Here is a 12,947-nt window from a genome sequence, read left to right on the forward strand (position 1 = left end):
TTTTTTTTTTTTTTTTTTTTTGAGATGGAGTCTCGCTCTGTCGCCCAGGCTGGAGTGCAGTGGCCGGATCTCGGCTCACTGCAAGCTCCGCCTCCCGGGTTTACGCCATTCTCCTGCCTCAGCCTCCCAAGTAGCTGGGACGACAGGCGCCCGTCACCTCGCCCGGCTAATTTTTTTTTTTTTTTTTTTTTTTGTATTTTTTAGTAGAGACGGGGTTGCACCGTGTTAGCCAGGATGGTCTGGATCTCCTGACCTCGTGATCCGCCCGTCTCGGCCTCCCAAAGTGCTGGGATTACAGGCTGGAGCCACCGCGCCCCGCTGATCTTCAGGAAGAAAAGAATCGTATTATTTCTCTTGGAAAGTATAAATCAGGAAGCTCAGCAGGATGATAGGTTAGTTTATACTACTTGTAAAAAAGCGGCAAATCTAGTTCTAAAACTCAACTGGATGATGTTGGGGAATTCATGTAACATTTCTGGAATACTGATTTCCTCATGTATCAAACGCTGGTGGCTGACTAAATGATCTCTGAAATCCCCTTCAGCCCTAAGGCTCTTGTCGGCAACACACCTAGAGGTCAAACATACATTTCTTTCTTTCTTTATTATTATTTATGTATTTATTTATTTAGAGACAGGGCTTTCCTCTGTCGCCCAGGCTGGAGTACAGTGGCACAGTCTCGGCTCACTGCAGCCTCCGCCTCCCAAGCTCAAGCAATCCCCCCACCTCAGTCTCCCAAGTAGCTGGAACCACATGCTAGGGCCACAAAGCCTGGCTAATTTTTGTAATTTCTGTCGAGATGGGGTTTTGCCACGTTGCCCAGGCTGTTCTCAAACTCCTCAGCTCAAGTGATCTGCCCACCTGACCCGTCCAAGGTGCTGGGATTCCAAAGTGTGTGAGCCACAAATATAAATTTATAGTCACTGCTTTCAAAGTTATCCAGCCTAACAGTTTATTCTTATTTCTCACCATCCTTGCAGAATAAAAATAAAAGTCTATACATCTATTTTAAGGGTGCTTCCTGACAAGCCTTCTATAATAACTCCTTGCCCGAGGTATTGTCCTATAAACTTCCACAAACCCATTCTCCCTGCTGCAAATATTTCCTCTCAATACATCTACTATGTATCCTGCTTAGTGCTGTATATGTTTAGAAGCCAGAGTTAAAAAGAGAAAACTACTACTTTTCCCATTCTCAACTCCAAATTCTGGTTTAACTGCTCTCACTTTTTTTTAACCAACATATTTGTTAAATCTGAAAAAGGTATAGAGCAAAATGAATGTGTCATTTAACTGAGTGTCGAAAGTAACAAAAATGATCTGTAACACAATTACTTGTGGAATGACCTGCTGATGGCTGGTTAAGGTTTACCAGGATTAAACAGAACTCTTAACTAGGAATTTTATTTTATTTTCTGATCTGAGGATTAAATAAACCATCTCCAGCTTTGCCCTAGGAAGGCATGGGACTTTAAGAAATTAATTTTGCTTTCTGTAACATAGCCTGCTTATCTCTAAAAAGCATTAATAATAACTACATGCTCAAAGTCATTGTGACCCCACCAGAAAGGCTGGGTACAATCCTGAGCTATTAAATCTCATGTCGGCAGATCTCACAGTAAAAGCAGACATATTAACAACACAGTGTTGAGGCAAAATTTTGAAGAGGCAGGAGTTTTAAACATACACACACACACACACACACACACACGAATGCCTTATTGCTACCCAATGACCTGATGATAGGGTATTTTTCTTCCTCCTAGGAAGCCTTGCCTTCCAGGTGCTAAAGAAAGGCAGTCTGGAGGCTTATTTTACAACCAGCCCAATTCTTCTAGTTACTCAAGGAGAAAGTGTTAAGGGGTACTTCCTTTGTAGAGGAAAGTGGCACTTGTAAATCACCAAGAGTTGAATTAAGATCTCTGACGGCTTTTTCAATTTATGGTGACGTAAGTTAAGAGATTTTAGAGAAAAATCACTTTTCCACGCAGTAAGAGCACTGTTTTGTAGCATTACTAATTAAGAGCATACAAGCTGTGGAGTCAGATTATAGTTCTATTGCTGTTCTGCTTGTACTACTATATACAAAGGCCTCACTCAATCCAATGTGTTTCTCCATTAGGGCATGCTTTGTCCAGTAGGGCCGGTGTCTTTTTCATCAAGAATCCATGCTCTTCCCTCTTCTTTCTCAACCAAACTCCTCCAAAGAGCTTTAGCTCAGGGAGGCTGGCAGTGCATAGTTTCAGCCTTTGTCCTCACCATCTTTTTAACACCTTTCGCTAACCCCCAGCCAGCAGTCATCATGAGGACCTTCCTCAATGCAAGTCCAACCTGCATCCCTTTCTAGTGTGTTGTAATAAATAATTTCTAAATGTGTGATAATCCAGGAAGTATTAGCCTTTCTGAGTGTGCCCAATTATTATAATAGATCGATTAATACCCTAATAATATAAGGCTAACCTTCTGAAAAATCCTGTCCTACTTCAGGTCTCTTGGACCTATGAAAAACAAGAAAACATGACAACAGTTTAGGTTTCCTGTGGCAAAAAGTAACATCAAACAAATTAACACTCCAAGAGATGATGCAACTGTTACCTGGGAAGCACATTCAGAATGGCATAGCAGCTCCTTTCTGAGACTGGAGTGTGTTTCAAATGACATAATGGGTAACTGCTGTTTCTCCAGCTAACAATATAAACCCGGCAATGAAGGATATTTTCAAAGCACCCACCTTGTTGAGGACATCTCGCTGGCAGCCAAGATAAAGATTGGGAAGAATTCGGGTTGGCCCAGTGTTGGCAACAGGTAAGCAAGGCTGAGAAATGCAGGTAGGGACTAGAGTGGATTTTCCTTCACAGAGGCCAGGGAAACAACGAGAGAACTCAGCAAACCCACCTAAGAATAAACATTATAAAATTATAAAAAAATTATGCCACGCACAAAATAAAAACCAGCCTTCTGTGAACTGCTCAGCTACAACAGTTTAAAACATAAAAACTGAACCCATGGATCCAAGTGGGTATCACTGCACACCTATTCCTGGCTACAGCTGCTGATGCTAAGACTGAAGCATAATCCAGCACTAGGCTTGGCCTGTATCGCTACCATGTGGATAGGCCAGTCCTGAAGGCACTTAAAATGACTCCTCTCTCTCAGACATTCTCTTCATCTTCACATACCCTACAACATTTGCTCCCCACTCCCCATGCAAATGTTTTTTTTTGTGGAACATAAAGAGGATTTAAAGTTAGTAGCAAGTAACCAAGCCAATAATTCACAGAAGCAAAATGGGGATATAAGAAATGAGAACTGAGGCTGAATGCAACTTCTTCAAAATAAAATTGAGTCAAAAATTATTTCTACAATTAACTTTATATCTTCCTACCATACAAATTTTTCATTGCAAAGGTATCACAAACATACTCCCACCAACACACATTCTATCAAGTTCTGGAGATTCCCTGGGCAGTTAGTCAAGGTCTCCGTAATTACCACTGACGTCTGGAGAGCTCCTGTCCATCTCAGCAAGCACTATAAAGAAGTGCTGACAGACTAATTGCTTAGGGTACAGGAAGGCTTTGTGGCAAGATTACTGAACTCAGAATTAGAAGAATTCAGTTTTTTCTAGTCCTGTCCTTATAATGATCTGCTCTATGACCTTCACTAAGCCAGTCTTGCCACCACTCAATGGAGTGAAATCTATGTAGCCAAGGAGGTGCTTTCACTGCCTCTGAGAAAAATAAAAAAAAAAAGAGTAAGGTTATTTGCTTTCCAATCTAAATATTCCTTGCTAGCCAAACCCAAACACAGGAACCAGATTCTGATAAATTTTCAGATAAAAGCCTTCCTATCCGAACCCTCACTATTCACTAAGTCCGAATCAAGGAGATTTGGATGACAGGGGATCCTCGTATATTTTTAATATTAAATTAAAAAACAAGGCAGGGCTCGGTCGCTCACGTCTGTAATCCCAGCACTTTGGGAGGCCAAGGCAAGCAGATTGCCTGAGGTCAGGGGTTTGAGACCAGCCTGGCTAACATGGTGAAACCCCGTCTCCACTAAAAATACAAAAATTAGCCAGGCATGGTAGTGGATGCCTGTAATCCCAGCTACTCGGGAGGCTGAGGCAGGAAAATCGCTTGAACTCAGAAGGCGGAGGTTGCAGTGAGCCGAGATTGCGCCACTGCACTCCAGCCTCAGCAACAGAGCAAGACTCCATCTCAAAGAAACAAAAAAACAAAAAACAACAACAAATAACATGTTAAGTCTTATTAGAAGATAGTACCTTCTTAACTGAGCCTTGAACAAGACCCTGAAATCTCACTAAAGTATTTATCTTCATCTCCCTGAGTTACATTGTATTAGACTTTCTCCCACTTCAAGAAATATACAAAACATGCCCTTGAAAACTGCTAGAAGTGCAGGAAGTTGAGAGGGAATCATCTGCCCTGTATTATGTTCAATTCAAGCATAATTCAGCCAGACGCCTGTCTCTACTGTCTAGGCTCAGTGCAGGGTCCTCAATGCAGCAAGTTAGAATGGTAGGCAGTTGACAACTATGCCACCTGCAGAATGTAAAAGAGTGGCCTGGCCTCCAACATCACCAAGTGTCTGTCTCTATATTTTTTAACACAGAAGCAGTTAAAGGTCTTCCACTTACTGAAGTTCTTAAGGTAACCTGATAGGCAGAATACGTGGATCCATTATAGAAATCACAAATTCCTTTGTGTCACAGGCCCTCAGGATCTGCACCTTACTGTTTCGTGGTTTCAATTCTTATTTATTTATTTATTTTTTGAGACGAAATTTCACTCTTGTTGCCCAGGCTGGAGTGCAATGGCGTGATCTCAGCTCACGGCATCTCTGCCTCCCAAATTCAAGCAATTCTCCTGCCTCAGCTTCCGGAGTAGCTGGGATTACCGGCATGTGCCACCACGCTCAGCTAATTTTGTATTTTTAGTAGAGATGGGGCTTCTCCACGTTGCTCAGGCTGGTCTCGAACTCCCGACCTCAGGTGATCCGCCTGCCTTGGCCTCCGGTTTCATTTCTTACCATTTCCAATTATGACTTCTAGCCACACAAAACTCACTATTATTTCACATTTCCATGCTGTTCTCTTGTCCAAGAATACTACCCTCACACCGCCCCATGCATGCACACGTAGAAGCCATAGTACATACAGCATACACATGTGGGCAAGCCCCCTGATCATACAGCAGAGGAAGTACGAGCACAAGCCCTTGTACCTGAGTTCCTGTCCCGGCTTTACCACTTTCTAGTTGTCTGATTTGTCAAGTTACTTAAGCCCTCTGACTCTTAGTTTCCTCATCTATAAAATGAGGATAACGATCACACGTATCTCACAGAGTTGTTGAGGAATTAGTTACTATATCAAAAGTATTTTGTGCCTGGCATATAGTAAAGCACTCAGGAGGTATCAGTGTTTTTTTTTTTTTTTTGAGAATCTCACTTTGTCGCCCAGGCTAGAGTGCAGTGGCGTGATCTCGGATCACTGCAACCTCCGCTTCCCAGGTTCAAGCGATTCTCCTGCCTCAGCCTCCCGAGTAGCTGGGACTACAGGCGCATGCCACCACGCCCGGCCAATTTTTTATTTTTAGTAGAGACAGGGTTTCACCAAGTTGGCCAGGCTGGTCACAAACTCCTGACCTCAGGTGATCTGCCTGCCTCGGTCTCCCTGTTTTTTTGTTATAGTGATCAGACATTCAGTTATCTAGCGCCATCTGTGCAGCCTTCTTCCACCTTTGATCCGCAGTTGTTTAGCTACACCTCCTTAGGATTCATCTGAGACACAAAGTGGAAAAAAGAATGCCTGTAAGGTTAACTTCTCATAGTGTGCCCCAGAGCAATAGCGTCCTGAAAGAAGCTGACAGATAGGATAGCGGTCCAAAATGTGAGAAAAATATTGTATATCCTAGCGCCCTGGGAGAGTCACAGCACATATTAACTTATTAAAGTTCTAAGAAGTATCTTCAAAGAAACTGGTTTCATTTATTGAAGTCTAGTAAGTTTCCCCAAACTTATCTGACCATGGAATTCCCCCTAAAATACATTAAGAGCTAGTGGAATTCACACTTACGAAATGCTATGCTAAGGTCAAAGCGACTACTGAAATGGAGTCAATCAGAACTCCTATACCTACAAGTATAACCCACAGACAATCTCAAAAAAAGGGGGTCAGCCAATATAGGTATATGAGTGCCCACCGTTTAGAATTTATGCTTTTGTTTCTATTCGTGTTTTGTTCCTTTTCAGTCTCTGTAATTGAATAATACAGTCATTATTTACAGTGAGTTTTTTCCCCAAGGTAGTTCTTGTAACAATAAATGTTAAAGATTCTCATCATTCTTTGCTTTTCTTACACCTACCCAACCTAACAACTGACAGGCACTATTTTAATTTAATTGTATGATATTAAATTTTAATGTCATGTCTATTAACATGCAGTTCTGGTGTTTCTCTTTTTTTTTTTTTTTTTTTTTTTGAGACAGGGTCTCACTCTATGGCCTAGGCTGGAATGGCATGGCATGATCTCGGCTCACTGCAACCTCTGCCTCCCAAGCTAAGTACATATAAAGAACTTAACACTGTCCAGTCCATAGTGAGTGATCCTCCCACCTCAGCCTCCTGAGTAGCCAGGGATACAGGCGAGCGCCACCACGCTCAGCTAATATTTGTATTTTTTGTAGAGACAGGGTCCTTCCTATGTTGCCCAGGCTGGTCTCAAACTCCTAGGCTCAGGTGATCCCCCCACCTCAGCCTCCCACAGTGCTGGGTTTACAGGCATGAGCCACTGCACCCTGCCAGTTCTGGTGTTTCTCTAAAGAACTGCCTTCATATATTTTTCCATTCTGGCTCTAAAATAGTTCATGGAATGGTTGTCATTTAAATCCAACAAAACGGCTTGGGCAACATGGAGAAACTCCATCTCTATTTAAAAAAAAAAAAAATGCAAAAATTAGCCAGGCATGCTGGTGTGTTCCTGCAGTTCCAGCTACTTGGGAGGCTGAGGTGGGAGGATTGTTTGAGCCCAGGAGGTTGATGATGCAGTGAGCTGTGATCGCACCACTGCACTCCAGCCTGGGTGACAAAGTGAGACTCTGTCTCAAAAAAATACATACATACATCCAACAAAACAATATTCCAGTAAATGTTCTCAAAGAGAAACCACAGAATCCAAGGAAATGCCACTTGAATTTCATTTTAACCTTATAAATGATTATTTTTATAGTGTATGTAATCCTAGAACGTACTGAACGCTTACTGTGTGACAAACGCTGCTCTAAGCACTCTATAGGTATTTTACACACTCTTATAACTGCCCTATGAGGTAGGTATTACTACTAATCCCATTCATAGATAAGGCTCAGAATCACATAATATAGGCTCAGAATCACGTAATATAATAACTGGAAGAGCCAGGTTATAAGTCTACTTTTCTAAATCCTATGGAATTACCTTCAACTCTCCCTTGGATGCAGGGACAGCCTTGCTGATGATATTCACGGAGTCCTGGCCTCCCAGCTGTGACCAGGCTAAAACGGCCATGGTCCTCTCCCAAACTGATGGAAGAGCCTTGTTTCCCCAAAGCTATACCGCTCAAAGGCTTCAATGAGGGAGAAGAAAGAAGATCTGACAAGACCAGAGAAAGGAGAATCTCTTTAAAGGCAATTTCACATGACACCAATAACAAAGTTTACAGATGAACTAGCTGAAATGTAAATATGGTCACTGGTTTGTTCATGACCATTTACACAAGTTGGCAGTAAAGTTGAGGCCATGTCTTGGCTTTCAGGTCACCCCCTACAGAACAACTTTCAGAGGAGACGCAATTCTGCAATAATCATAAACTGAGCCATCAGCCAGGCTGTCTGAGGTCCAGCTCTAGCGTTAATCAGTACAGTAATCCTAGGTCACTTTGACTTCAGTGGACCTCAAAAGTAAATGTGGCTCTAGAAAGTTCTGAGACAGAGAACAAAGGAGAGAAAGAAACCATCATTCAGTCTCAAAACAAAAGAGCCAAACATAACAACAACACTACACTGTAAAACACATTATAAAACAAAAAGAAGCTTTTTCAACTGATATCTAGAACAAATTCAAACAAACAAATATTTTAAAATATCTAACAGATTTAGCTGCAATCAGAACATTCATTTAGTGCTCAGTTTGGCTTGAAATGTCCCAAACTGGCTCCTAGTCACTTCCAGAAAACACCACCTCGGCCAGAGTACATTTTCACTGATCTTTATCTATGACAATGTTCCACTCTGCTGACATCCTCCTTCATTGACAGTTTTTTCCATTCACTGACCTTTCATTCACTGCTGCACTCTAGTGACTCCAGTTTCGTTTCATTAATTAACAACAGATGAGACACTGCCTGATTCCCTTGAACCTCTGAAAACTATCTGTGGCCTCACCAGCAACTCAGTTTTGAAACATGTTTAAAATGTCCCTCTTCCTTTCATAAGTTCTCTTACAAACAAGTTCTCTACTTCAGAAGGAAAGTTCAATCATGCAAACTTTCTGCTCCAAATGGCTGACGGAGACAGAGAATGAAGCGTCCTCTTATCTGCCCTCGTCATAACTTTGTTGTCCCAGGGACTCCAAGCTAGATTCCATTACAAGACATAACATCGTCCATTATCCGCTATTTACTGTGAAAAGCAGTACCAAAAAACTGATAAGCTTCTTGAAAAAATTTGCGCATATTTTTTAAAGTTGTCTGAAGACTTGACTCACTGTCCAATCTTGCCAAGTTTCTCCTGTTCCTAATTTTATGCTGTTTATCATCTGGGAATGCAGAAAACGGAGTCATAGTAACCTATATGTGTTTCCCTAACATGGACCTGAACCTAAGAATGACTGTGCCCCCTACTCTGGAAGTATCTGTGCTAAGAGGAAGGCAGACAAATACGCAGACACTTCCAGCCTGCTGAGAAACAGGGATGGGCAGTCTCTGCAGGCAGAGAAGCATCTTGGCCTCCACAGCTGTGGGTGCACAGGCAGCCAGACCGCAATGCTAAAAACCCATGTTTCTGTTTGTTAGTCTTCCATAAATCCAACCAAAAGAATGCATGTTTACAAATAAAAACATAGATACTACTTCCGACACAGAAAACATGTGGTACATACAGCTTCTAAGGCATTCCTGATTTAGATAACACCTTATCCTAATTCAGCCATGAAAACACTTTCCCTTAGGAGCACCTCCTTCACAATTCCAATCATAAATACGATTTTCTGTAAAAGCAAACGTGAACCACCATTCCATTTTGGGAGGGAAAAATCTGCCAAGCAACATAAAATACATATAACAACTCTATTAAACAATTCCAATTAGTCACTCTTTTTTCTTCCCTCTCACCCATGCAATCAGTTATAAACCACAGTATTTTCTTAAAATGGAAGTATATTTACATAATAAAAGTAGCACTCTACCGTGGCTTAGTGATATTCTTAAAATGTTTTTAAGGCCAAAGTTCTAAAAATAGATCCCTATCCTTTTAGCAATTCCATGACTTTAAAGATGGTTTCCTGCAGGGAGAGACAGAGGACCTTTCCACTCATGCCTTCATTTAAATAGGGAGCAAGTCACTAGAGATTTATCAGTTGACAGAGCTGCCTTCAAGGAAGGCAGAATCAAAGAGAACTGCCCTCCCACCCTATATTGTGAATGGATTCCATGGTTATACAAGAAATAATATTGATACAAAGCTCTACTTTATGGAAGGCATTTTTCTAAAAAGTCATATGCAAATTTAACTTTTGTATTTTAAATCATCTGCATATAGTTCATATGGTTGCACAGTTTTGAACTATGCAGTTAAATTCTTGTTTTTTGTTTTTTTTGGAGACGGAGTTTTGCTCTTGTTGCACAGGCTGGAGTGCAATGGCACAATCTCCGCTCACCCACGACCTCCAACTCCCGGGTTCAAGCAATTCTCCTGCCTCAGCCTCCCAAATAGGTGGGATCACAGGCATGCGCCATCACGCCTGGCTAATTTGTCCGGCTAATTTTGTATTTTTAGTAGACACAGGGTTTCTCCACGTTGGTCAGGCTGGTCTCCAACTCTCAACCTGAGGTGATCTGCCCTCCTTGGCCTCCCAAAGTGCTCGGATTACAGGCATGAGCCACCATGCCTGGCCATTACATTCTTTTGTAGTTCTCACATAGTTTAATTATTTTGTAAAACAAAACTCCCTTTTTGTAACATAAACACAATCCTTTCAGTTGCTTATTTTAGAATATATATGAAAAACTAGAGTACACCTTCACCTGTAGAGGACAGTTCTCTCTTCTCTCCATACTGGAAAGAAAATCTGTTGCTTTATGATCACACAAAGGAGACAACTCTAACATTAAAAATGGAAAATAATGAAAATGTTTATTTTGCATTAAAGTACTTTAATTGCTCTTAAGAGTAATTCTGTTATGCCTCAGTCTGACATGTCTGATTTAGGCAACTTTGTTCTCTAGACACTCACAGACTAAAGTATGGTCACAATTCTTTCAGGATCAGCAGACAGTAAACATGGAGAGTTGAAACTAGTTGAAGAAAAGAAAAAAAAGCAACATAATTTCATACCCCTAAAGAAAACAAACAAAATGTGTAACTAATGTTTCAATGTAGACACTTTGGTCTGGCTAAGCCAAGCCACACAGGTTTGGTAAATTACTCCTAGGAAGGTAGAGAGCGGTGACATGTTTTCCACAACATTAGCAGCATTTCATCTATTTCCCATATAGCCAACTCTCCAACTAGCCGTACTAAAAAGAAAAACCCCAAATGATCTAAAGCATTAATTTAAAGCTCTCATTCCATCCACCCCTATCCCACCATCTACTGGAGCACAGACCAAGAGAAGAGTGGAGGGATACGCATTTCTCTTTCGGGAAGGCTGACAAGTAGCCTACATCTCACAAAACTTATCCTATAAATGACATCTCCAAAAAAGCTCACCCTGTATTAAACAACTCTATCACCTGACACACTTGGGAAATGGGAAATTCTATCTAATTTTGGTAGTTAAAACATATACAACAGTTACCACATATACAACAAATGAATGAAAAATTTTCAAAGCACCAGCAGACAAATCACTAAACACTAAAATTATGCAACTTGTAATTTCTTATGACTCAGAATGTCCAGATCTTATAACTAAGGATAATATTTATTTATTTATTTTTAAAATTTTATTTATTTATTTTTTTGAGCCATTCTCCTGCCTCAGCCTCCCGAGTAGCTGGGACTACAGGCGCCCGCCACCTCGCCTGGCTACTTTTTTTGTATTTTTAGTAGAGACGGGGTTTCACCATGTTAGCCAGGATGGTCTCCAGCTCCTGACCTCGTGATCCGCCCGTCTCGGCCTCCCAAAGTGCTGGGATTACAGGCTTGAGCCACCGCGCCCGGCCAACTAAGGATAATAGTTAAATCAATTCAATCGGCAACATTCAGATGTGTTATTCAAGGACTAGTTCTCAGAAGATGTAGAGTGATACTATTCTGATCTTTTAAACTGGCAATACATAACTATGCCCAGAAAAACTCCTCTTAAACGCCCTGAAACAAAGATTGTTCTAAAGACTTGTGCAACCAGAATAACCAATCAAAAGGAATACAGCCAGAATCTACCACGTGGCCGAATAGAATTAACAAGCTCTGTAAGTAGGAGAGCCAGAGTCACAGACTCTCCCTACTGTTTTCCTAACACATCTGTGCTTTCCCGCCTTGAGGCTTTTGAAAATTCAACCTTTCCAATCCATTTTGTATTTCCTTCTAAACTACAGGCAAGCACAAGTTGCACCTCTTCTATAGCAGTATGTTCCCCAAATTTTTTAGCATGATCAACAAAATACATTTTCCACTCAAACCCTCTGAACACCTACACATACTTACCACTAACACAAAAGTTTCATGATACTATCTTCCCTAATTCTGTTTAAAAACAAACAACTTCCTTGACCAGCGTATCCAGACACGGTCTTGCCGGCTTAGAGGCTCTATAAAATTTATACCAATCATTTGGCAGTATCTACCACTGACCTAGTAACTGTGAAATAACTGTATGTGTTGTGACCTGTCTTACTTCTCCAGCTATTGTGAGCTGCTGATGGGTAAGAATTATGTCTTATACTCCTTTGTAATCACCTCAGCATTTAGCATAGTGCCTGGCACATAATTAGAATTCAATAAATGTTTATTGAATCCTTCCTTGTTACAATGAATAGCTGTTGATGGACATAAGTCTTGTATATTTTTGGTGTTCCAAAGGATTTCCTGATTCCATTCAAAGCCAAAAGCTAGTTGGTGTGGGTGGGGGCACAAAATCTGCTTCCTATTCCTAGACCACAATGCCCCAGAAGACTCTCAGGGTGAGCGGGGAGGCACAAGGCAAGAAAAAAACATTTTTTCTTCTACTACAGGAAAAAAGATAAAATTGGTGAGTGCCACTTTGGTTATCCAAAAGCAACACTCAATCGTTACTATGATTCCTCCATATCCACAGGACTTTACATGAAAGGGAAAGAAAATTTTTTCTGATGCCCCTAAATGGTGCAGGACTCCGTAACGGTGTGGAGAGTCCCGTAATACATCTCCATGGCTCAGGGAATCAGGGCACATCCCATAGGAAACCAATGAGACACCAACTATGATTACACCCCAGATGAGGATGGTGTGGCTGTTGGACATGTCTATAATCGTCATCAAAATGGATAATGAAATGAGATTATCAATAGGGGAAACTTGAGTCAAGAGGAAAAAGGAATACAAGTCTAGTGTCTGGAGAATGATTCAAGAATAAAATCTAACTTGTAAACTGTCCATGAATCACACTATACAGCTCACTTCTCAGGCTATCCATGTGAAACTCAAAGCTTTCTTTTTTTTTTTTTTTTTTTTTTTTTTTTTTTTTTTTTT

The 12,947-nt window shown here is 41.0% G+C and overlaps 1 protein-coding gene across 1 annotated transcript in view; it reads right to left on the reverse strand.

The window, feature by feature from the left end:
* The window catches only part of DUSP16 (dual specificity phosphatase 16), a 92,429-nt gene that overhangs the window by 25,023 nt on the left and 54,459 nt on the right, over nucleotides 1–12,947 (reverse strand). Inside the window, exon 4 of the mRNA XM_025402177.1 lies at nucleotides 2,732–2,895. Within this exon, the coding sequence (XP_025257962.1) occupies nucleotides 2,732–2,895 (164 nt within the window). The remainder of the gene's footprint in view (nucleotides 1–2,731; nucleotides 2,896–12,947) is intronic.

Source organism: Theropithecus gelada, chromosome 11 (genome assembly GCF_003255815.1).
Source record: "Theropithecus gelada isolate Dixy chromosome 11, Tgel_1.0, whole genome shotgun sequence".
Lineage (NCBI taxonomy): Eukaryota > Metazoa > Chordata > Mammalia > Primates > Cercopithecidae > Theropithecus > Theropithecus gelada.